Source organism: Malaclemys terrapin, chromosome 2 (assembly GCF_027887155.1).
Source record: "Malaclemys terrapin pileata isolate rMalTer1 chromosome 2, rMalTer1.hap1, whole genome shotgun sequence".
NCBI lineage: Eukaryota > Metazoa > Chordata > Testudines > Emydidae > Malaclemys > Malaclemys terrapin.
Genome location: NC_071506.1, coordinates 203,768,762 through 203,795,937, shown reverse-complemented (window position 1 = coordinate 203,795,937; position 27,176 = coordinate 203,768,762). Strand labels below are relative to the sequence as shown.

General features: G+C 37.2%; 1 protein-coding gene across 40 annotated transcripts in view; it reads right to left on the bottom strand.

Annotated features, from left to right (window-relative positions):
• Positions 1-27,176, bottom strand: part of CLASP2 (cytoplasmic linker associated protein 2) — a 277,113-nt gene that overhangs the window by 50,450 nt on the left and 199,487 nt on the right. For 9 of the 40 annotated variants that reach the window (XM_054019451.1, XM_054019454.1, XM_054019453.1 and 6 more), the window contains 8 exons: positions 21,976-22,038; positions 21,171-21,277; positions 17,416-17,439; positions 16,698-16,942; positions 13,175-13,238; positions 3,556-3,719; positions 2,658-2,736; positions 2,480-2,530 (listed from right to left, as the gene is read on the bottom strand). In XM_054019451.1, coding sequence (XP_053875426.1) covers positions 2,480-2,530; positions 2,658-2,736; positions 3,556-3,719; positions 13,175-13,238; positions 16,698-16,942; positions 17,416-17,439; positions 21,171-21,277; positions 21,976-22,038 — 797 coding nt within the window. The remainder of the gene's footprint in view (positions 1-2,479; positions 2,531-2,657; positions 2,737-3,555; positions 3,720-13,174; positions 13,239-16,697; positions 16,943-17,415; positions 17,440-21,170; positions 21,278-21,975; positions 22,039-27,176) is intronic. The other 31 variants (XM_054019468.1, XM_054019472.1, XM_054019477.1 and 28 more) reach the window with 7 other exon arrangements.

The following is a 27,176-nucleotide window of genomic DNA, read 5'->3' as shown; positions in this document are numbered from 1 at the left end:
GTCATGTATTTTATTTATTTGATTAAAATCCTGTTCAAACTACTACATAAGCATGATGCATTTGCCAAAATGGTCCTACATGACTTATCACTGTCCCAGATCAGGTAATATTTGCTAAAAACCTTCACTTCTTCCTTCGAGACATGGATCTGGCCAGTATTTTTCATGTATCTGTCACCTTCAAACTGTATTCCTTTCAGCTTCGCATACAATGAATTAATGTGAAAACAATGCAAAGATGCTAGCTGGTGCAAAACCTGGCTGTCTGCCTCCTACATGGACTAGGTCTGCAGAAGCACATCATTCCTGTTTTCTAGGTCTACCTCTGAGGCCAGTTCAAGGCCCTGCTTCCAATTTTCAAAGCCATTAATCGGTCATGTCCCAGCTTCACTAGCAACCATATAGCTATCTATGAACCATGGAGACAGCTGTGCTCTTTTCGACAAAACACAGAACACAAAGTCCAGGACAGAGAGTGTGTGAGCCAGAGTCAAGGCACTCTTGGCTGAGGGAGAGATGTCTGTAAAACAATTTCCAGAAGAGATGAGCAATCCAGAATCTGATCACTATTAGGTCATGCTAAAAGACTTTCCTCTTTGATATAGTTTTGCCATCATAACAAGAATGATATTTCCAACAAACTCCATTCCCTCTCACCAGTACATAACCATCCCTTCAGGAAGACTTTCTGAAAACCATAGAAGGGGAAGAGCTGGACTACATCAAGTTCAAAAGGAATCTTGCTATGCCAATCCAATTAACCCTGGGAAGTACTATGGGGATGGGTACCAGTACAAAATACGAACACAGGTAGGTAAAGTCCTTAACACTACCACTATATTACATTTTTGATTACTTCTAATAAATATATTCTCTGGCTCTTCAGTGATAGTAGTAAGCTTTAGGAAGAAGTTGAGGGGTAGGGAATGGGGTATGATAAGTTCTTGGATTTCTGAATACAAGATTATTGCCTGTTAACTGCAAACTTTACAAAAAAGGTACTATTTAAAATATTCTTTAAAAATCTGTTTGAAACTACACATATTGAGACAATAATTTGAAGCCACTGCTCTATCAAAGAGATGGCTTCTCTAGCCAACTTCTATTAGAGAAATCTTATATTTCTCTAACATTGATGAATCTTTATGATAACTGCTCAGTATCTGTTCCATAAATCCATGATCATCTTTTTTTTTTTTTTTTTTTTTTTTAAACTTTCTTCTCTGACATCAGGGGGATGGTCTTGGCCTTGGCTTCCTCGGTCTTAAGCTCTGGCTCCAATCTTTAAGGAATTCCACTCTTTGGACCTCATCCTCATACCAGAAGTCCATGCTTTCTTTCAAATCTACAGTATGAGCTTCACAAAAGGGAGCATATCATGCTTTAGTAATTACATCAGAATTCTATGGAGAAAGTAACTCACAGCAATCAACGCATTAATCTTCCTGCAATAAACCTCTGTCTTAAGGACATGTTGCAGAACAAATTGTGTGATTTCATTACTACTTCATTTGTTTTCTTTAACAACTCTGATCACATCATGAGATAGTAGCCGCTATTTAATACACCACCACAAATAATAGTAGTCAAAGTATAAACTGTCCTCAGAGTGAGTAATAATATAAATTTTACTGTGCTGCAAACAAAAAGCAAAAAAAGAAAACAAAAAAAATGAAGTATTTGCATGTGACTTCAGCCCCACTGTGTACAGGAAACAAAGTGTAATCTTGTGCATTGTTACGTTGCATAACATTCCAACTTGTGTAAAAAATTTTCGTGCAGGACAGAGCAGAAAATTCCAGTTTTGTATATGCTTGCTATTTCCCCAATTTGCCTTATTTGTAAATCTTATTAGGATTTACAGCATTTATACCAAAGCCAACCTTTTCTCTAATTGTACAGTCCTAGAGAAATCAGTTTTAATTTTAGGTTGTACAACCATTTTTATGTCAGCATATTCTTAAGCTGTGAAAATGCGTGCATATATAATGCAACACATTACTTTTAGAAAAGCTTAAATAAAATAACGCACTGAACATAAAAGTAATATGTTTTTGAATGAAAATTTAGGGTACATGTGTTAATATTAACATTATTTAAATTTTAAATATGCCCATAACCTACAAGATGAAAGTAGTTTAGGGAAAAACCTTCATTGTCAGAACTACATCCAGAAAAGAATATTGGGAAATCACAAACATAAAATGAGAAAAGACTTGATAGAGTGAGTTTGCATAACCAGCTTGGTGTTAGGCGGCCATATTTTTGTTGCTTCTGTATTCACTGGTGTGTGGTCTTATCAGGTCTGTTTTTGCAAAAAATGCTCTGACAGTAGTATATCACTTGAAGTTGAATATCTGCATGCTTAAAGTTTTTTGCAAAGGTTAGTAGCCATAGACGGATGCATACAAATAAAAATTATCAAACACTGTAAAGTTTTTACATAGGGTTAAAAAAGGCAATAATGCAGACAAAAAACCTTGGAGCTCCAAAAAGAGCGAAGCTGGTCCTGCAGCGCTGGCTTGACTGTCTGAAAGTTTATAAAAACAAAATCCACCAAGTGAAAACCTTTTTTTGCAATACAAATCCAAATAGTAAGAGAAACACATTTCTATCAACAAATATTTCATTTGCAATTTAGACTTGTAAATTTTTACCTTCAAGCTGGGCGTCTGGGTCTGGTCAACAGTGAATCTCATTAAAATACTGAATTGGAGATCATTTGGAAAAGATTCCCTGAAAAATAAAGAAAATCAGGCAAAACACATTACTTGCATAGGGCATGCATTTAATAACTATATAGGTGATTGCTCTAACTTAAAGGCTCTCTCTATAAACTAATCAAATATTCATCTACCTTTCAAACTACAATATATGCCTACTTGTTTTAATCTCTGGGTAGATATGCTATATCATACTTTCAGAAACATCCAGCTAATGTAGAAAGAACATATATATAAAGATCTTACTACTTTCAAGCAATTATATGTGCTAACATGTAAGAAACACTCTCTCAACAGTAAAAAGAACGAGGAGTACTTTTGGCACCTTAGAGACTAACACATTTATTTAAGCGTAAACTTTCATGGGCTAAAACCCACTTCATCAGATGCATGCAGTTCCACTGTATGCATCCGATGAAGTGGGTTTTAGCCCACGAAAGCTTATGTTTAAATAAACGTGTTAGTCTCTAAGGTGCCACAAGTACTCCTCGTTCTTTTTACTGATACAGACTAACACAGCTATCACTCTGAAATCTCTCAACGGTATCTGATTTATTAAATCCAATCCTGCTAGGATGTGCATTTCATAATCTAGAAAACTGATTCTGTATTCATCTTTCAATGTTAAGCATTCAAAATAGCAGGGATGATTTGAATTCCTTAAATTAGCTGGTATTTAGAAAACCACTACTATTACATTTGTTACATTTTAAAGCCATCCACAGGTTCTGTTTTGGGGACAATATCCTTACAGTACAGTGAGAGAGAAATGTGGGAATATACTCTGGTGCCAATCAAAATTGCGCACACATTTTTGTCAGCAATGTATTACCTTGTGACATCAAGTGCCTTTTGAACTTTTGCTTGCACAGACCCAAGCAAATCAGCACCCATTTTCTTCAACAGCTGTGTCAACAACACAAACAGCCAATCCTGTAGATCTTCTTTATGGACCTGGATGAAGTCGACCAAGGTCTCCAAAAACATGCTGAACACCTAAAGGAGGCAGAGAAGGGAAAAAGAGAGAGGGGTGGGGGGGAAGAAAAGGAAACGACATTGACCTGTGTTGAACTCACAAATGATGAAGAAAGCAGTAGGGGAATCAAAGGCAGACAGAGGCAGTGATTTGCAGCCAAGCAGGAAAACAATCTGTCTTGCTTTTCATTGGTCTCCGTGATACAAGAGAATATTGCTATTCAACTTCAGCTGAAGTTTGACAATTAGCTATTCCATGCAGTATCATTGGGTAAAGAAATGTTTACTGTGATGGCTGGCACAACTTTATTTATTTTTTAAATTTAAACTTCTTTCCACTTCAAGCTTTATGTAATTAAGTCAGTTCTACATAGACAATAAAATTGGCTTATCTTTTTAAAAAAAAGCAAAGAGGCCACAGAAAGCTTAATTAAAATATGAGCTGTGGAGATCTGCATCAAGAGAATGCTTGTTACTTTCCATAGAAGATTTGGAGAATGGAACAGGCTTCTCTGTTCTTGCAGCATTCTGAAACAAATTATTCAGAGGAAAAGTCCTCCTAGCAGAGGAAAAACTACAGTACATTTCTGATTATGATGTTCTTTGGAAATATATGGAATATTAATCTTTCTAAAAACATATTAGCTACTATTTACGACATTTTGGAAGAGTGGTGTTCGGAAGCAAATATTCAGGAAAATGATCTATAAGTACATTTATGCTGCATAGCGCCTCCCATCCCCGTGGCAGTGATTCTCAGAGCCCTGGTCAACTGACTTGGGCTCGTGGGGCTTCCTCTCGGAGTCTAAAAATAGCAGCATAGACGTTCCTGCTTGGGCTGGAGCCTGGTCTCTGAAACTCAGCCAGGATCTCAGAGCCTGGGCTCCAGACCGAATGGGAACATCAACACTATTTTTAGCCCCATTAGCCCAAGACCTATGAGCCTTAAGTCAGTTGACCCGGGCTAAGAAGAATTGCTGATGCATTTTTTTTCCGGTGTAGATGTACCCTATATGAACTTGTATATTGCAAACTGTGCCAAATGTGTAAGTGTGAATGACTTTTTTTTTTTTTTTTTAAACACAAATTTCAAAACTTATAGTACAACCTTAAGATCAAGAAATATTTTAGGGTTTGGGGTTTTTTTTTGTTTTTTTTTTTTAAGTGTATGTATATATAAAATTTACCACTAGGTGGCATTTTTTTTTTTTTTTTTTTCTGTTTAGGACCTTTCACTAACTTTTGGATTTACATGTGCTTATGCGGGAGTGGAACATACATGTTCTAGATATACAATTTCAAATGTATTCTACCAGAATTCCAGCCTAATCTAGGCCATAACACACTGCTGCATAAGTGCACGCATGAGAGTTTTCACTATAATTACTTTTTAACACCGATGTCATACGGTCATTAAGATAAATATACCCAATACATTAAAGGTGCAAATCCATATGCTTAGTTTACAAGTGTCCGTTATTAGCTATTTGAGGCTGGCACTTGATTAATAGGCACTGGATGTCAAATATACATTCAAAATTCTCCGAGGATCCTAGAGACACCAAACAGTATAATCTTCAGGGCTACTTTAAATATTTTAAGTATTAAAAACCATCTTCCTGTCCCAAATAGGTAAAAAGTTCCTCAAGAAAAAACATTTTCTTTCCACTCTAAAATGAAATACTGTAGGGTATATTCTCCTCCCTTCCATCTATTGTCCTTGATGTTTCTCTCGCTGGGTGAAGGCTGAACATTACTCCAGTGCTGCTCCTGGTTGAGGCGGGGGGGGGTTACTCAAGAACCACATTAGAGGTCTCCACAACCAGCATGCCTACCCACCGATAATTCAAGGGAAAAAAAAAAAAAAAGCTATCATGCTCAGGACTAACTCCGATTCCACATAAGCAATAGCACACAGATTGCTGTGTAGGCCATTTTAAATGTGTTGTGCAGAATTATTATATCTGTACATACCAATATCCAAACAGTAGCACTGGAAAGTCAAATGATCAAATTATGTAAATTAATCTGCTTGAGTTGCTTACAGTTATACGTGAACTGGACTTGTAACAGGGCTTTCCAAGTGCCTTTTCTTTCTCCCAGGAAACTCCATTAGGCTTGGCTGAGATATCAACTGTTAAAATATCACTATTTCTCTGCTGTCACTTGCATTCTTCAGGAATATTTTGGCAACATGTCAAAATAACAGAACAGGAGCATTCAAAAGAGCTGGACCCATGCTGCCACCGCAGCAGCACACACATCCCTGGGAATACCTGGGAGCTGTCAAAATAGCTGTAGTGGGAAAAAGGGTGGGAGGGCCAAGCCCAACACAGAGCTCCAGTTGCCCATCTTTACTTTTTTCCTCTTTAAACACAAAACATCAACAAACCTAGAAAATTACCTTAAAAAAATTATTTTAAAGAGTGTTACTTTAATTGTAAAGTTGAACACTCAAAAGTTAGGAAATGTCATATTTAACATCACCTGGGGAATTCTGCTCCCTGTACATATACATTATAGTACAGGATAAAATTGTAATTAATTTGAAATTTTGAACATCCATAGTACTTAAGTTTCTACATGGACTTATAAAAACTCTAGAAAATGGGACTTGGGTGCTTTTGAACATTTTATCCAAGTCCTTAATTACGTGATCCCATTTTTTTTTTTTTGCAGGACCCCTGCTTCAGTGCACAGGATGGATGCCCCAGGAGGACAAATTAAGGGTTTATGGTTAATCTTACATCAGACATTTCCTAACTTTTGAGCGTTTAACTTTGGAATCTAAATAACACCCTTAAAGTAGCTTTTCTGTTTGTAAATCAATCAATCAATAAAGGGGATGTGCAACATGGCTGAATTAAGATTGCTCTCACAGCTGTAATTTTTGGAACTACCTGATTTCTGAATGTTTGTTTCTCAAACTTAACCGTATGTTAACACCACCTTTTTATTGTTTTGCATTGTACAAGCCAAATTAATTAGTCTACACCAGCTTCCATTGGTCTCAGAAAATGGTTGAACAGCAAGGAATCCACCACTTTTTATTTTTTTGCTAGGGCAAACACAGCCAACCCCTAAAACGTGTGTTGAAGTTGCAGACCAGGCATTAAACACGGTGATTTGGGCATGTATTGATTTGGTGCATTCCCACTACAGCCAGGGGACTAATAAAGAGCACAGCACAGATTAAAATTATTGTTCCCTAAAGGAGGGAGTGCCTTTCCTCATTGCCACACGAAACTGCTGATGTTAAGAATTTAGCAAGATTGAAAAAAGGAATAGATACTGGACATTGCTACAGACAGCAAGATATCTGGAGTGGTCGTAGTTAATGATAAATTATAGAAGGGATATTAAATATCATTTTTCAGGGCCTGAGCCAGTATCTATAGCTCAGTGGTTTGAGCATTGGCCTGCTAAACCCAGGGTTGTGAGTTCAATCCTTGAGGGGGCCACTTAGGGATCTGGGGCAGTACTTGGTCCTGCTAGTGAAGGCAGCGGGCTGGACTCGATGACCTTTCAAGGTCCCTTCCAGTTCTAGGAGATATCCTATCTCCACTAATTTAATTTAATTTAAAAGGATGAGACCTAATGTTGGAGAAGGATTACCACACATCTGCTCACTGCAAGGTTCTTTTACCTTCCTCTGAAGCCCACTGATCACCCTCATAGAAAGGTTACTGGAATAGGTGGACCTCAGGTCTAATGCAGTATGGCAATTCTTATGTCCTTTCCAAGGGGATGAATTTTCCTCTTGCTGTCATGGCCCTTCATGATGAAGAGAGGTGAAATTTGCCTCTTCTTTTACCAATGGAGAATTCATCTAGCCCAATTTATTAAATGTGAGGGAAGGGGAAAACTGCTAATGTCATGCTTGAGAATTAAATGTACAAAAGAAGGACTTTATGAAGTTATGGTTTCCACAGCAACTATAAATCTGATACCAGCACATATTTAATATTTTGTACTGCTGTGTACACATCTATACCATTATATACATGCAGTATGATAGAGTTAGAATTGCTGGGAAAATTACAGCTTTCAATTTCTTGGCTTTTGTACATTTTCAGTTCTCAACCATGATGTTACATTAAGTGTTGTGTCTGAGTTTCCTTCCTTTAAAAAAAATAAATAAATAAAAAAGCTCGGTTGGGGGGAAAAAACTCAAAGAAAAACGTGACCGATCTTTTGTGAAGCAAGATCCATGGCGTACAGTGCATGTGAATTATCAAGTTCAGTTATTCTGAAGTTGGAGAAATAATGTAAAGATAGTCACAAAATTATTTGCTGTCTTACTACTTGTGAGTACATATGTACACACACAATTAAGTTTAAAATCAAGCACATTGTTACATCAAATGTACTTTCATAAGGACAAGATGCATATTTCAGTTTGTTGGACGTCATAGAAAAGTAAGAAATTCATTTTATAAGGGACTACTGGAAAAACGTCAACATTACTGTTTTATTGGTAGATACCTCTTTTGTACCAGTTAGCAAATGAATTAAGTGAAAATCTAAATTTACATACTATAGTACTGTCACTGGGTACGCTGGCTCTTTAAGAGGATTCTGACTCAGCCTCAACTGTGCTAGGCTTAGGTTACCTCCCCTAAGAGCAGGGCCGGCTCCAGGCACCAGCTCAGCAAACAGGTGCTTGGGGTGGCCAAGGGGAAGGGGCGGCACATCGGGCTCTTCGGCGGCAATTTGGCGGCAGGTCCCTTAGTTCCTCTCGGAGGGAAGGACTGGCCACCGAATTGCCGCCGAAAAAGAAAGCGGCTTGGTGGAGCTACCGCCGATCACAGCTGTCCCCCCGCAGCCACTTGGGGCGGCAAAAACCCTGGAGCCGGCCTTGCTAAGAGAAAGATATAAGAGGTCACTAGGTTTTCTGGGGAATATCAGGGCAGCCTGAATTCAGTCGGAGTGTATGGAGGGAAAAAAAGCTTGCTGGAGAGGTGACAACTCTTCAGAGCTCCCAGGCAAAAGGCCTGAAAGAGAGAACTGCAAGAACAGTACCAACTTGTTGAGGGACAAGCGTCAGCTGAGGGACCCGCAGGGAGAAAGGTATGTAAAGGTCTGTTAGGAAGAGGAAGCCCTGATAAAGGACAGGAAGAACTTTTAGCCAAGATGGAGGGTTATGTGGATGTCAAAGACCATTATAAACTGAATGGACTAACTGAATCCAGGAAAGAGGGCTGGAAGGTTGTGTGTATTATTTTATGGTACTAAGCCACACCCAGAAGAGGAAGCAGTACTGTGAAAACATGAGATACGGTGTTTTGTTTGGCACATGACAGAAGGGAAAACTGAGGCAGGTGGAGGACCGAAGCCAGACTTCTCTAGCCAAAGGCTTTTAACTATGTCGAATTTCAAAGGCCTACAGCAAACAATGAGCTTCTTAACAAAAAGGTCACAAGAATCTATTATAATGAGAAGTTTAACGCAAATTAAATATAGCGATTGCTACCAGCTCTCCCTATATAATAGTATTTGTTAATAATGATAATATTCTAATATTTACATTTAACAATGCAAGCAGGTATATGAAATAAAACATATATACGGCACAGACAAATACTACGGGAAACCTTAACTTTTGAGTGCTTGATGTTCCATCATAACAATTAATTGTGGATTTTTTTTGGTGGTTTTGAAATTGAGCCAGGAGCTTACAAACTCTGCTTTCTTTGTCATGGGAGCTCATAAATTTCTTGATCTGGCGTTATTTGGTTTGGTGCCTCTTATACTGAAATCTGCAGGCTGAATAAGCTGGTTAAACATTTATACGCTCATAGAGCACTTCAGATTTCCCAAAATAAATGTTCATATTAAATTAAATTATCTTCAACCCTTGTCTTGTCTAAGTCTCAATTAATGCCTACAAAACAAAACAAGCTTGACATTTTGTTTCTAATTTCAGCTGTGTCTATTTATGTCTGGGAATAACACAAAAATGGTTGAAGTGATTTTGCTCAAATTTAAAAAAAAAAAAAAAAACACCCCCACTTCTGTGTCCCCAAAAAAACACAAAACAAAAAACCCAGACACCTCCTGAATCTGAGACAAAGCATGGACAATTTGTTTGATAAATGTATATGAGTATCAAAACAAAAGAGTGAGATTAGAATGGAAGCTGGAATTCAAACTTTATTTATAGGGGGAACAATCCATACGTGCTATAGTTTCTCTAGATACAGTCTGTTTTCATGATTCAATTTTAAATTCTGAAATCAGTCATCTTAATCACATTTTGATAGTGGAGAAATAAACAGATATTGTAAGAAAAAAGTACTATAATTGAGATCTTTCTTTAAAATGAATTAAGTTTCAGATGCGCCAATCACCACAATATAGAACAGGAGTGCATAACCAAATAAGGTCAGTTAATTAGTAGAAAAACACATCTCAAAACATTACCACGCGTAATTCTATATGAATTGCGAAAGGCTTGACACTGCATGAACTCTTTGGGGGAGGAAAAAAATAGAGAAAAAGCGTTAATTTCACAATCATGCAATAAGGTTAGATTTCCAGCAAATATTGATCCAACTTACTCTCTAAAGAGAGTTCCAACACAGGGGACAGCATGCAAAAAGAAAAAAGGGGAAAAAAGATAAAAACACACAAATTAGTTTCCATCAATGCAAAGTTCCTGTATGGAAGAAAAAACACAAAAAATAAAAAGGTATTTCAAAACCTGTACAGTAAATTTAAAATTATGTTTCTAACTGTTCTTAGAATAGTTTGGAAATAAACAGTTGGTTTGCTCCTGTTTATTTTTTTCCTTAAAACCAATTTTTTTTCCAGAAGGACACAACTACACGACTTTTTCCCTATGCAATTCCTTGTACTTGGTTAAAGATGTACTGGAATACATTAAAAAAATATTAGACATTCACACTTTACATATTGTAGTTATAATTCCTGTAGAAGCTGGGAGAAAAACTCTTAGAAAAGATTTTATATGGTCACCTCACATATAAATATAAAAAACCTAATTGTTAATTAACTCTTTGATGCTTAAAGTTGGGGTATCCTGCTGTGGAATGCGCTGCTGGACAATTAATGGTTGGGAATATCCAGTGGTGGCAACACAGTCAGTGATTGGAACTAGGGGTTAATTGTAAATATTTTTAAAAGTCACTACTGTATAGTCACAAACTTTGGTTTAGATATAAAATGGATGATACCTCAATTTACAAAACAAAACAGGTGTTATATCAATGTGTCCAGTAAACACGAAAAGAAGAGATATTATTATATACATATGGAATGTGATAATTCTTTATGATATCTGTCTATTTTAAAGTAATCTTCATTCCAAAAAAGATGTCATGCATGCTTATAATGTCACTTCTGTTTTTTTGTACACTCTTGTCATGAAATAATTTAAATGCTATATTTGGCATATACAATTTCAAGCTGGAATACTTTTAGTTTTGCATATTTTGCAAAGGAAAATAAGTTTTTAGTATAAAGAAAATTTTCACAGAGTAGTTCTTTGATATAGGAACTGATGTAATGTTTGTAAGACAGCAGCCAAACTCCTATTAACCTAGAGTCCAAGTCAAATAGTGACAAAAATCAACAATTCGCCATTTCATCAACATTGGTATATTTATGGAGTTTACATAAATGTTCTAGAGAGCGATATTGCTAAAAGAATACTGTATATGCATGACCAATCAAAATAATGCAGTAGTTTACACAAGATGCTCATCTCATACATTTATCACTTTGTTTCAGCAGAACCCACCACCATTATTGATCTCCTGGAATTCTATATTTTTCAGCACTCTTTTTGTGTATGTGGGGTCATTCTCTCTTCCTTCCCTCTTCTGGATGTTCACTTGATCTCCCTGGGGCATCTCTTCTTCAACTTTTCCCTTTTCCACTGCTTCCTCCTCTCTTGACTTCCTATGATCCTCAAGGCCTTTACCCTTCAGGTTCAGGCCTCTGTTCTCACGTGTACCCCAAAACTCCCAAATTTCTAATCTTGCCATAGGTGACTATTACTCTGCCTTATCCATAAAAAGGGCAAACGTCAGGCAAACTGACAAGTTAATTTGGTGTTTACTGTTACTTTAAATTTGTCAGGGTTTCAGTACAGTTAAGATATCACCAAGTTCTGAAGGTTTATCAAGTGTACATTAACATTTTGATAGGCATTTTTCAGTATTCTATTAGCAGCAGCCATCAGTTGTGACACTTATAGTAGAGTTGTAAAATACTGAAATGATTAACTACTTTGTTTTGCTGTGAAACTTTATGAGTGTTTTTGCTATCACTTAATCAATACTGATAGATGGATAGAAACTAGCATATGCTGTACATCTCAGACAAAATGAGTACCTATTACTTTCAATACACAGAATACCTACAATTCAAGATAAGCCCTAAATTATAAATAAACATGAAGTTTTAAAAATGTTTTATATTTATTTTCATATCAGCATCTGTATTGCTGTGCCAAGTTGTCTGAGATGTTTCACTTTAAGTTAGTTAATGGAGCATTAAATAAGGCACAATGGTCCACCCACTTGAGAGAGAGAGAGAAGGCAAACAACCAAAACTGAAAATATAACCCAAAAGTGGAGATTCAGTAAAATAAGTGAGTTAAAATTGCTCTTAGAAACCCAAAAGAATATTGTAATTGTTATTATGTCATCCTGATTTATGAGGCACTGATCCATATTTGCCTTGTAAAAAGTCATGTAATGTGAACAAAACATGATACTGTTTTATTACTGATAGCAATATATTCTTTACCTTTATTTTACTACATATTAATGACCATATAAAAAGAATTAAATCTGTAGAGCCCTAATTTCCAACCAATCATTTATCTATGAGAATAAAGGAAGACACACACAATCCATTATCACTCAAAAACATATACCCTAGAAAGCATCTGAAGTATATACTTGGGGTTGCTAATCAGCCTCATTTTGTACAATTTAACTGTAATATTTCTTGAATCAGATAAACTCAATATATTCCTGATTGAGAATCACTTTTCATTTTACCTTTGCAACAAATACTACGAGCTTACAAGAATATTTCAGAATGTTGAACACTCCAAATGTTGAATAAATTTCTATTTAGGTACAATAAAGTATTATTTACTTTATCTCAATTATCCTGTATCAGTAAAAGAAAAAGTTTCAAATCTCTAATTAAGTGGATCAAAATGCCAGTTTCCTTACATTCTATCAATTAACTCAATCAGTGAAAATTAAGAACACATACCTATGCCTCACCACCTGTTTGCAAAGAGCTCCTAAATAACTCAGATGACCACCTCTCACAATTCAATGCTTATAATACACCTTTATGGCAAATACTTTAAGTGTGCAAATGAATACTTACTAATATCATTTACAGAAATTGTTCTGTAGTATTAATCTACAATATTTCAATGTGCTGACTACAAGTAAACAAAGGAATATCAACAGAAAAAAAAAACATACCTTGCTATGAGGGTCAGCAAACATCCTTGTGAAGATTTCACACAATCTTTTCAATTCAACGCGACTGTTAAAATGACGTAACAATTAATTAGTCAACTATGGGCTACTGTAAGGAATTATTTTAAAAGGTCACAGACTGGATACTTCAAGTCTAAAGTTCAGGTTAAGAGGTTTTGAAAAACACCTTTTCAATAGAAATATTTTCATTTTTGCTTAAAATCTAATTTGAAGTTTAACTTCAATTTAAACATTCGTATGCACTATTTGCAACCCAAATAACATAACAATGATACTAGTACAGAACAACCAGTGAAATTGACTACAAGCCAAAGTGAAAGTGGTAGCTATTAAACATCTTAAATAAAATTAATTTTAAAATTTTCAGTTTTAATAATCTAATGTTAATACAGATAAAATTTATTTTTAAATATGACTTAATCCAATAATGTCCCTTTATAGTAACACTTACTAAACGTTATAGAACCAAAACATTATTTCCACTTATGACTGCAATATGAAACAGGGTATATTTAGAGACATTCTTAGTCTTTAGGGATATGTCTACAAAGCAGCTAAGAAGGTGCTTCCCAATGCCAGTAGACAGACATGCGCTAGTTCTGCTTGAGCTGGCATGCTAAAAATAGCAGTGTAGCCATGAAAGCAATTGGTGGAGGCTCAGGCGCCATTCTACATACCCAGAGGGACAGGCGGGATTGTACTGTACTCAAGCGGCGAGTCCAAGCCATTGTCTGGCCCGCTGTGGCCACACTCCTATTTTTAGTGCACTAGCTTGAGCAGAGCTAGCATATGTCTGTCTACCTGTGCTGGGAAGCACCCTCTCAGCAGATGTGTAGATATACCCCAGGAGTATCAAATAGTTTCTGTTGAACACAGGATTGCACCTCCAGTTGACACCAATTAGGACTCCACAGATTAGGAATTTTTCTGTCTTGAGGAGCTCTTGGTTTAAATTTTGTCTCTAATGCTATTAAATAAGGACTTCTAACACTGTTTATTATTTCTTTAATTTCACCAATAATTTCAACACTGTACAAGGTTCCCAGTAAAAATTATGTTAAACTAGAACATATAACAGTAACTTAAAGACAAAAATATTACAGGGATGTTGTAATTATCCCCCAAATAAGCATTACAAACCCAGGGAATTAAGAGTTAAGAGTAAATTTAAAAGAAATTCAAACATGTTAAGGTATGGGAATGCTGTTAAGTAAACAAAAAAACCTTAACTTTGTTTTGTAAAGATATCATTGTGATGACTAACAATTGTGAATAGTGCACTACAGTCCCAGATTAAACTAAACTGATTTTTAAAGACATCTGATAATTTTTTTAAAATGCTTCCCTCATGGTGTCATTACAAGGAAGAGATAAGGTTGTTTGGGTGCCTTAACTGTGTATTTACATATTTTAACATGTTTGGATTTCTTTTAAATTTAATCTTAAATCTGAATTTCTTAAGTTTCTACTGCTTGTTTTTTGGGATACTTACATGTAATATTTTTACTTACATTACTAATATGCAGTCAAACTTAACTACGGTTTAATCTAAGTTCTTATCTATGATTCACTTTTAAAAAAACCTTCATATTTGCACACTAAACAAAAAATCCCATGAGTAGTGTTAATCATGTTGATCTGAAGATCTGCAGCATAACCCCAAGATCTGTATTTTATTTCAGCTTTTCGTACCAGATTAACCAGCATACTCTGGATGCTTTACTCACTTTGGAGGAGCACAAAACAGAGAGAACATACATACCCGCTTTTCCATCCCTCCTGCCCCGTCCCAGTTTTTCCCTTTCTCCTAGACTCCAGATTCCCATGCACATCGTCCCTCAATACTTCCCCTCCTCCTCTCCTTGTTGAGTAAATCTGGTACAAGGGTATTTTTAAAAAAATATTTTTTTTAAGACTATCACTTTTGCCATTATTTTTAATAACTGAGCATTTCTTCCTTAACAGGAGATAAAGAAATAGTGTTCTTCTACAAATAATTTCATCAAGATATGCCCTTTTCAAAATGGCTCCCATCTTCTATTGTCCTCAATGAAACAAAGGCCACAGCTGTCCTAAGCTGCCCTTTCAAAGTAACCACTAGCTCCCTGAAAATAGCATAGTGTAGGCCTAGCCTGACATAAGTAACTTGCCTCATTTCTTAGTGGGCATGATTGGGAAGGTGAATGAAAAGTTAAGTTGTAAACAGGGGCTTGACAAGCAGTATGCTGGAGTCAGGATGTCTGTACTAGCTAAAATAAGCAGTAACATCTTAATGCTAGCGACAATGGACAAGATAAACCTGGAATGTGAAGATCATGTTCTGCATGAAAAGCACATGGACAGAACATTCTGCACAGCAACTGGTTCCTGCAAAATAACCAAGCCAATCCAAAAATGTGTGATGTAATGTATAGCAAATGCAATGTAACGTGTAAATGTATATAAAAGAAGAGGTTTTCTGTGTAACTCTGGATGCACAGTACGTCCTAAATCCAACCCCTACGTTTGATTCTGATCAACTCAGCATAGCTTTGCTGTATGCCAAATACAGGAACCCGAGTAATGAAATCTGGAGTCAAACTGAGTGATTTGGATCCCAGAGAACTGGATGAAGTGTTCTCCCAGAACTGGACAAGGTGTTCTGGATAAGCTAAGTGAAAACACTTTCAGAGGGAATCCCAACACATAAGAATCCTCACTCTTCTATGAAGGTAGCTTGGCTTAACTCCCCGTTCTGAGCAATGGGAGACGGTGGTTATTTCCAGAATTTCAGCTCTCGATAGTTTAAGAGTATTGGGATGACGGACAAGGATCTCTGGCACTTATTGTAGAGGTAAAAGTGTTTAAGCATGTTTCCTTCCTGGTTTGAGGCCAGTTTTTGCAGTTTCTTCTGAGTCTCCAAGTAGCCTGTCCTCCTCCTTGCTAAAAGAATTTGTCACTGGTGAATTTTTCACAGTTCATAGTGTTTGAGCTGTGTGAATCTAATATCCAGATCTACAGTCACAGGTTCCTCCAGGATACATAAATGAAAGACATGGACCTTGCTCTGGGCATTCACAGATGTGTATGCCAGGAAAGTAGCAGCTAAGGAAATCTTACTTTGGATAAAGTCTACAATTTCAGCAAGTAAAAACTTTAGGTTTTTAAGCTGTGTTTCTGAAAAATTGTCCCAAGAAAGCAGGAAATGAGATACTATTTTTTACCTGGTCATAAGTGATGCACTTAATCTTATAAATGTAACACGTACCAAGAAACTGATTATCATCATTTTTGTGCATTTACAGGATAATGCAAAGAGATCTCACAGAAACACAGCAATCTGCATTATTTATTCAGAAGAATATACTACTTTGCTTATTTCACTATTTCGAAACTCCAATTCTACCTGTAATACAATGAAGGCTACATCTACACATAAAGCTACTGGGAAAATAAGCCTCAGCTGCAAAACAGTGCCTCCTCCCCTTCAAGGAAAATTGTTCTTGTGTAAGAGACATTTTCTTACCTTAAAGTCCTCTGATTTTTTAATAAATTCTGTAGACCTAGAAGACCTTCTTTTCTTTCTGACCAGTTGGAGCTAGCACAGCGATTGAGGACCTCTGCCACATCTTCTGTCTGCCGCATATATGTAGGTATACTGCCATTGCGAGAGCTGTACGATCTTTCTGAACAGGCACTGGATGCATCACTGTTGGCATCATCATCAGAGTACATTCCATACGACTCGTACCTCCTTCGTACAGGCTTTTTCTATCACATACAGACTCCCAGATTAGCAATGATCACAAAGAGGTGTCAAACTTTGTATTTGCACATATCTATACAAAGGCTAGCACCTTCACTGATCACCTGCACTGACATTATGGCTCCAATTCCATTGTTCAACAAGTCATGCAACATTAATATCTTAAAGCCAGATTGATTATATAGAATTCTAAAAGTAAAAATGAAGCATATAGCACATGACAGGTTATCCACCTAATCAATTTTCTTCTGCATAAGTTTTACTTGTGAAAAATACAAATATTTATCATAATAGAGGGAGAACAGAGATACTGAAATTTAGTCATTTCATTCAACCTTACACAACTTCAAACTAACAATATCAAGTTTAAAATGACATTTTCTATTACTTCTTTATGTTTAGTTTTGTACAATCTTAGTACATACTATATTAAAATGTTAAACTATCAGAAGTAAGGGGAAAACAGTGATTTCTATACCTTAGTCCGTATGTCTCCTAAGAGCTGATAGCAGTAAATTATTAAAGAGAAATAGAGAAATTGAGAACATTGAGGATAATTGCCACGTACTAGTACTATAACCAATTTTCATTATGGTATCACCGGTCACTAGAAACAACAGTGTTTTTTTTTTTATAAACTATATTAAGACAATGGCTATTAGCATGCAACTTTATTTATTCTTTGCCCTCACGATCTCGGATATAAAATATGTAACACTGCCATATAATGCATTACCAATAAGAAATTTTACCGTCTATACTTTTCCAGAAAAATACATCATAATGTAATTTATTAGGTCTTCACAAACTAAGATAAGACACAAACTTCCCAGTTTAAAACTTTCTGGCTCTCTTACACAATGGCAATTCAACTTGAGGACCCTGTTATGTACAGTCAACTATCTCAGAACCAACCAAACAAATGTTCCTGGTTTTGGAATTTTTTGTCAAAATGTTTTTCCCCTTTTTCTATTGTGGAAGTTTTCTGACAGCTCTGCTCTCAGCATCTGGAACCTTCCACCCAACTGTGGAATTACAAAGAGTCCTTATAGAAGCAAATGACTAGAATTCCGTATAAGAATTAATTTTAAAATACAAAAAACAAAAACAAAAAACAACCAACATCCTCTCCCGCCTCAAAAAAAACATGAAACCCAAACAGGCCAAAGGATTGAGAAAAAACAGACTTATCACCCTAAAGGGGAAAAAAAACACATCCCTTCAAAAGAAACCCCCTATCCAAACTCTGAATCAGAGGTGTGTAGTGAGAATCCTGTTTGATTATATAGTCAAAGAAGCAGAAGTATAAGTGAATACTTTCCCCTTCATTAACATTACAATTTGCACGGAATTCTCACTCTTCAATGCTGAATAACTTGAGGGATGCTCTTAAAACAAACAGCACTGCAACAGTGTAACAAGTAGGCCTACGCTTAGCTGTATGTGGAATTCTTTCACAACCTTCAGAAGGAATCCAGAATGTGCTCATAGCACCACATTATCAATGTAAAACCTGATTTAAAGTGGATCAGTCAGAGCTTGAAGCTCTATGAATTGAGCTCTTTGCTACCAGGAAAATGAACATTCATATAAGAAATGTTAATTGGTAGAATCTGAATAGCTTGAAAGGAGCATTCATCAGTTTTGGGCAGACCACATTAATACCACAACAGGGGTGGGGGTGGGGGGCGCTTATTAACGTGTTATTTCTAACATGTAAAGAGCCACGTGAATCAGGTGACCAAGCCCTGCAGAGACACTTCTTTAAATTCAACTGATCCATGATAGCCCAAAACAGTTGCCAAATAAACAGGAATGGAATAAATCCTTAATCCTTGACTCGCAATTAAATGGTAGTGTAGCAGTTTTGTGGGGCTGGGGGGGAGGGGGAGAGAATTAGGTCCATTTGCATTACAAATATTTTATATTTACAAATAGATGTCATGATACTGGACTTCTACCTTTTCAAGAACCTGGACAGGGATAGACTCCTGTACTGCATCAGAGCAAAATAAACTCAGAGCCAGATTCTCATCCAAATGGATAGTCACTACCAATCAGAGCAAGACTAGGGACCACCCATGCCAGGGGCTTTGCTACAAGAGGTTATGATGGACAGATGACATTTCCTTCTCCAGTGGGTGGAGAGGCATTCCTTATTAGTGTGATCTTCCAGTATCAGAAGCACAAAACTGATAGTTTCTCATTCAGGTAAGCAGCCTTCTATAACCTCAGTGAGTGAAACAGTAGCAGAAGACAAAACTGAGGAAGAGACATTCGTAAACCTGACTCCCTCGAAGACACCACCCTCCCATCACACACACAGACCAACTGAATCTTAATTGTTCTTTTCCATGAAGCTGACAGAAAGTTCCTCACTATCAGAGGTACTGGACAGTTTGAGTGCAGGTAGCCAGGATTTACCAAACTGTCAGTCACACCCTGAACAGTTTTGCTTGACAGGATTTCAGCAATGGAGGAAGGGGAGAACATTTTCTTGACTTTTATCTCAGCCAAGGTACAGGCATAGGCATTTTAAAAAGCTATGATACAATTACTCTGACTCAGAGTGGTTTCTGCCAATGACACGCTAACCTATGTCCTCCAAACATTTAATCTATAAAGCACATTGACCTATGAAAGAAATGGACAGGAAAGAAACAAAGCAAGGAGTCACTTAACTGATGACTTTATGAATATAAGCAGCGTACTACAGGACAACATACTAAATACCAACTTATGCTTGGTTCTTTGGCAATCATATGCCAGCATACTCGACTAGACACTCAGCAGTATAAAAGACAACACAAAATCAATGAATATTTGCTAATGTGAAATTAAGGCTAACAAAATACAGAAACAACAACAAAAAAGTAAAATATGCCTAGACCTGACTTGATTTAATAGAGGAAGACAGTAAAGAAAATCCCTTTAAAATATTAAATCAACATTTTAATTTTGGGTGGTTAAAAATATCAAAGAAAGGTAAATAAATGGAACTGGTTGGAAATTCACTAATGGAACTTCTATCAGAAAGCATCAATTAGTTGAAATTGAGACATCTGTGGGACTGTGTCCATTTTGATAACATTCTAATGGAAATCAGGCACGTTTCCAATGGAAACCAACCGTCCTGTTTTTCTGCCACTTGTCTGCTGGGCTCCTTGGCAGCCCAGCTGGAGATAATTGTGAAGCCCAGACTTCCAAGCTCCTGGCTCCCAACCTCCAAGTCTTGCAGCTCTTTGGCAGCTCCCAGGTAGCTTGCCTAATGGGACACTGCAGAGCTGGGGCCTCTTGAGGAAGTGAGCTGTCAGTTCCCTGTCTGACCGATTCGCCACCTGGCCAGCTCCCCACAAAATATTTTAATTTTTGTTTACCCAATTCTGCTATAGAATGGAAATTTTTTTCAAAATCTAGAATTTTTCATGGAACAAAAATCTCAATGCTGTTTAGCTCCAGTAAACAGGTTCTTCATTTTTTGTGTAACATGCAAAATACATTTAGATACTAGAAAGTATAGGATAAATATGATGTTACCAAGTTTATATGCATATATATTTATTTTCCTGTTGTGTTGTGCTGATTTACAAGGTAAACAGGTGTCCTATTATCCATGTTTTAATCGTTTTAAAGTTGTGATATCAATTTGACAGTCATTATCATAGCAAATCCCAAAAAGATCTCCTTGCAGACCGAGTACCATCTGGACTGATGAACTTGACAATAGGTGGGAAATAAAACTACAGCCATGTCTGTCTCTGAACTACAAGTCTGCCTTTTGTTCTACAGAGGTGCAATGGCAGAGCAACTTAAAAAATAAAAACAAATGTTGAAAGTTAAGTTTCAATAGTTAACATAATTCTGAGCCAAAACATAGAAAATGGAAACCAGACCCAAAGAATCTACAATCTTGAGAAGATATTGGAACAGTTTCAGATTTTGGACACATCATTAATTTGCTTGTTCAGAGCTTTAGTTTTTATTCAAAGGGGAAAAAATTTTAATCACTCGTCTTGTATTACCCTAGTTGTTCATGCTATCATTTAATCAAAATTCCACCTCAATGAGCTAGCTCAGGTAAACAAATGTAATTTCAAACCTAAGGAACTAAACTGTTTCACAGTTCAGAATGCCTATAAATACATATATGTAGATATATATAATATACAACTTAAGTGATCACACAATTCCAAGTTTTTAGTCTGCTTAAAATGATAAATGGAGGATTCTTACCAATGCATCTGCTACTGCTTCTTCTACATCAGAACCTGTGTTCAGAACTCTCATAGCACTAACTGATGATGACAATCTACTTGACTGACTGATCCCAAACCCTGTACCTGTCATAACAGAATAAGAAAATAATAAACATTTAAATCAGAATTGGAAAATAGAATTTTAGTCACTTAAAAAAACCCAACCAGTAGTATAGTAATTGGCAAGTGCTCTGCTCTACTTAATTTCATTTAACTGAAAAGTTAAAAAAAGAATTGATGTGGCAATTATCTGATTTGTATTTTTGCAGCAAAAGAATGGGAAAAATAAACAAACATTAATCAACGATTAAACAGAATGTCTGATAAATATTTGTACTATGAAAGAAATGAATCAAGAGGCTCAACTGAGGCGTTTGCTCTACAGAGCTACTTTTCTTTTGAAGAGCACCTGTTAAAATATATTTATCATTTTGGGTTTTTTTAATTATTTTTTTAAATAAAAAGCAAAATATGAGGAGGAATACCAACAGTGCTATGTTAGAGAACTACATGCATAAAAAGTGCTACAAATACCAAATAATGAGGAACTAAAATAAAGTACATCTGCCAGTAAAAATAATTGTAAATACATGGGGGGAGGGGGGGGTTGACCTTGGGAAACAAAAGCTTGCAATGTGTACACATCTACCTTGATTATCCAAAACACAAAACTCAAATTAATGTAAATAATAGTTTTTAAAAATGGATTGTAAGGAAAACCAAGTGGGAAAAAGTATCCAGGATGACTGCACAGATGACAGCAAAGCGTACTCATCCTTCACCTGTAGCCCCATATACTTCTGGGGTGTAGAGGGCACCAGTAGATCTGGAGTGATGCCTGGAAGCTGCAATAACAGGATCATATAAACCCTATCTATTATCATGGAAGCAACGTACAGTGATAACTGTATAGATAAAGAGAATACCTTTTAGGAAACAGATGTAGCATTATTGCATGAAATAGAACAAATTAACAGAGAAAATATGAAAAAGTTTCAGAAAACAAGTCCCTCAACTACATAACAAGTGGGTTATTGTACAGAAGCCAATTCATGCTGCAGAAAATTAAAAGCAAACATTCCCTTTTTTAATTCAAAGCAAAACACATATATACACCCCTATATGAGCCTTTCAAAACAGCCCACTGAGTCTGTATCTTAACTGCAAAGTTAACGTGACTTGTCTACGCAGAAGGGCCTAGCTTAAATGACATCAGCCACAATGCAAAATAATACTTGAGCTGCACAGAATAATTAGATTACTGCACAGAGTTACTGTATTAGCAGCTGACAAGTTGTGCTAACTTGAGCTGTAGCCTATACCCTTGAAAGGCTAGCTAATTCAAGCTAAAAGTACCACTAGGCTCAAATTAATGTTTTTTGTGCCTGGATTAAAAAAATGATTTAAAAAGGTTTATTTTTTTAATACATAACTTTTAATTTAATTTTAAAAAATAAAGTATTAAAAATAAACCTGTTTTATTTTCAAATTTAATTTTAAACCTCTATGAAAGCCTAAATTTACAATTATTCTACTTAAATAAATAAAATATATGTTACATCAATTAGCCTCTTCAAATTTTAATGAGATTAAAGAGGGCTGCTTTTTAAATTATATTTAGAATCAGGTGAAAATATCTTTAATTTCTGAAGTCAACTCAAGTTTTATAAATATGTCACAATGTCAGGTACTGCATTAAGGATCTGTATTATTTTCAGTCTTTACAATGGAGTGTATATTGGCACAGGATGAACCTCTCTAATCCAGCACTCCCTGGTCTGGCAACATCTGTGGTCCGGCATAGGTGATGACTTCCTGAGTGCTCCGGGGCTAGAGCAGCCATGTGGAAAAATTAGTGGGTGCGGAGCATTCACCAGCACCAAGCTCCCCACTCCCTCCCCTGCCTCTCACATGCTGGTGGCCTCACACTTGCTAACTCCTCCTCCTCCCTCCCAGCACTTCCGGAGCACCGCAAACAGCTGATTCACAACGTTCAAGCTCCGGGAAGGACTACGACGACCTGGGGCTGGGACCCCAGGTGGCAGCGGGGCCATGCTGGTGGGGGGGGGGGGGGGGGGGGCTATGCTGGCCCACTGCCTGTGGGTGCTGCAGCACCCCCTACATACGTGCCTATGGAGACCCCCTGGCATTCTGCATTGACCTCCCGTGGTTCAGCAAATTCTCTGGTTCAGCACCAGTCAGGTCCTGAGGGTGCCGGACTAGAGAGGTATATTTTTCCAAATGTAAGTACTTTCAGTTACTAGTGTGCAGAAAAGCTTGTAACTTGTTCTGGTTTCAGTTTAGCTAGCAGGTACAATGAGAATATTTTCTTCATTTGGACTAGTTCATTCAAAGCTGAGAAACTGATTGGGAGTAGAAAAAGCAGGAAAGCTTGTTTTCCTCTTCCAATCTATCAATAAAAACAGGTGGGAGAGGATGAGATCTACTAATTCTAAACATTTGAAGGACGTGGGGCCAGACTGTCAAAGGTATTTAGGTTTCAATTCCTACGTGAGTTGAACCTACCCTACTTAACTGCTTTTGAAAATCTCACTAGGCACCTTTCTGCATCTTTAGGTGCCTAAATACCTTTGAAAATCTGTCGCCATATCCTTCAAGTTTTTAGGATTAACTTCCCTTGGAAATGAAACTTAAATACCTTCAAAAATCTGGCTCATGGTGACCAGAAACAATCCATCCAGGGCCGTCCTTAGGCATACGCAGCTGCCGAGGGCACCATGAAATTGGGGCACCAAATTGCCCCAAATTTCATGGTGCCCTAGGCAGCTGCGTGCTGCATATGGCAGCACCAGCTCTGGCGACTGGCCCTATCCCTCGGCCGCCGCCCCCCCCCCCCCCGCAAGGGGCGGGCTGTCCCTGGGGGCGGGGGCCCGGACAACTCCTTCCGCCCTGCCTCTTACCCTTTCCCCCTGCTCCGCCCCCGGCCCACCCCCATTCCACCTCTTCCCCCCTGCACTCACCAGCAGCGGCAGGAAGCGGAGCAACCTGGCCCCAGCCTGCTCTACTCTGCCAGCTCCCAGCTGCAGCGCTCTGCTTCCCACCGCCAGTGAGTGCGGGCAAACGATCCCCCCCCCCCCCCCCGTACTCATTGGTGGTGGGAAGCCGAGAATTGTGGCCCCAGCCTGCTCTGCTTCCCTTGCCCTGGCCCCAGCCATGTCGCTCGGGTTGGGGAAAGGACCACCCCCAGCTCTCACCCGCAGCAGGAGGTAGAGTGCCACAGCTGGGAGCAGGCGGAGTAGAGCAGACTGGGGCCAGACTGCTCCACTTCCTGCTGCTGCCGGGGGGTGGGTGGGGGAATCCCTTCCCCCAAGCTCCCTCCCCCTAGTGACACGGCTGGGGCGAGGGAAGCAGAGCAGGCTGGTCCCGGCCCCCCAATAATCCCCCCGGGCCTTTCTGGGCCCCTGGGGCTCCCAAAAGTGGCCCCCCACAGGTCCTGCCTCCCAGACCTGGGGGGGGGGGGGAGAAGAGGTCTGGGGCCCCACACAGCCCCGGGGGTGGCTGCGTAGGGCACTCAAATGGCTAGGGAGGGCCCTGAATCCATCAGTTGACTAACTACAGTTAATACTTCCTTTCTTTAACTAATCAGTTTTAAATGCAAAATAGGTTTTGATAAACTTACTTGTTTTTCTTATGTATCAATATAAAGGTAGTTTTACTTAACAATTTAAAAATGCTGGTTTTGTACTATTTAAATTTAATTCACATTTCCATCCAAATATATCTTGACACCAACCCTGAGTAAAAAATTGTAATCGACTAGAAAAGAATTGTATCATTCACCATTTTCTAATTGTAAAAATTAAGAATCTGAACAAATGTATGATAAGCTATATAACTGATTAAATACATGTGTATAGATCTTGTACATCCTCCTGATTAGTAAGAAGTATGGACAAATTTACTGTAAAGGCTATATTTGGTTGCAAATCAGCATGTTTTAATGGTTATACAAACCAATGAGAATGAACCTGTCTTTAAGAAAATAACTGAAGTACAAATGCAAAACAAGATTGAAATTAGTTATTAAATCAAGATTTCCTGCTTGCTGATTTAAATAATGAATAAAATCTGTGATTTAAATCAATCAGTCCTGGTATGGACAGGACTCGAGTTACTGGTAACATTCCACTTATAACCTGAGTTGAATTTACAGTGAAGACAAGCCCACTTAGTATGCAATAGATGACATTTTTATTGTAATTTTTGTAATCCACTAAGCAATGTTTAATATATTTTGCATCAATATAAATATGCTTACGTTATTTAACTATGAAGTATGTTTTTTTCTCCCCCACTAACTATATTATTGGATGCTTGGTTCTTTGGTAATCATATGCCAGCATACTCGACTAGACACTCAGCAGTATAAAAGACAACACAAAATCAATGGCAGCGATACATGCTATCTGCAGGGCTTTGAATACATGCAATAGTGGGACCAATTTCTCTATAATTTCCACTGAAAATTCAGTTCTTCCACTCAAGATATGAATTAAGAGCTCATAATATCACTGGGAATACTATTTAAAACAACCTCTCTCCCCACAATTATATAAAACAAGCAAGCCAAAATATGCTAATACATGGCTATAACGTATTGTAACAGGTAAAGTTGACGTTATTCCACAATCTCTTCTTCAAGAGTGCTCTTTGTGCTCCTGATATTATAATGGACCATCTCTAATTATTTAATTTGGTTATTATTCTACCAAATTTTTAAAGATTTGTTATAATGAAAAATGTTGAAAAGGATTAAGAAATAATGTACTTTCTGGTCAAAGGAAGTTAGAAAGTAATCTTGAAAAATATAAATCTTTAAAATTAACTGTATATCATAAATCAATATTCAGTTGCATATAAATCACTTGTTTCTCAGGAGCAGTGAATTAAAATAGGTGCCCCCCTGCCACTTCTTTAATATCAGCATCTGTAATCCCTGTGATGTGAGATTACAAAAAGTTTTATACACCACACATAGAAATGGCATAAACTTGGGACATTATGCAAACAAAATATTCTTTTTTGGGAGCCATTAACAACAGTCTACAGTTGTAAAAGGGTTATATGTAAAATTGTCACATACATTATATAAAAGAAAACTAACAACTGAGACAGCTGATTTACTTAGTCTACATTGCACTGGAATCAGTGGAAAATTCAAGACCATAGTCTGCAGAATTATTTAAAGAAATAAATTTAACAATAGACTAATTATATGGAATAAGACAAACTGGCTTAACTAATCACTAGGGAAATTTGAAAACAAAGAAATCAGGAAATAGAAAGGTAAGAAGTCCTGTGATATTTATTTCAGGAACATACATTTTTACTAAATCTTGATTTCCATAGGGGTTATTTTACATTCTTGATACAAGCAACAGATACAACCTACTCGTGGTATTTGGCATCTGAACACAGAGGTTAAAAACTTCATTAACAACAACAAAAATAACATTTCAAGTAACAGCTGTCCCAGTAACCCAATGTCTAACAACAACATTATGAAGTTATTTTAATAATGTGTTTTAAAAATATGGAGCATTTGGCTTGGCATAACACGTCAATCATATACAACATGCAAGCAATTAAACTTTTCAAATTCAAGCTGCAGAGTAGCAAAAGAAGCACAGAAGTATCTGAAAACACACTGTTTTTTTAAAACAAATACGTAGGACACCACAGAACCTATAAAAGCTGACTAGTGGATCTTATATAACGTGCTCTTTCATTAGGTTTCCTGATTACATAGCATCTGGTTAAATTAGCATTAGATACTAAGACAGCTTCCATTTATTTAGTCAACTCTTTGCCAGTAAAAATAAGGCTGAAAGGTGCAAACTGCCTTCACAGCCCAAAATAAGGATCAGACTTTCAGATGCTAATTAGGAATATACTGTGGTGCCTCACTTTGAGGTTGAAAACAGAGTAAATATCTTAATATTCTGGGAGTGAGCTGAGGAGT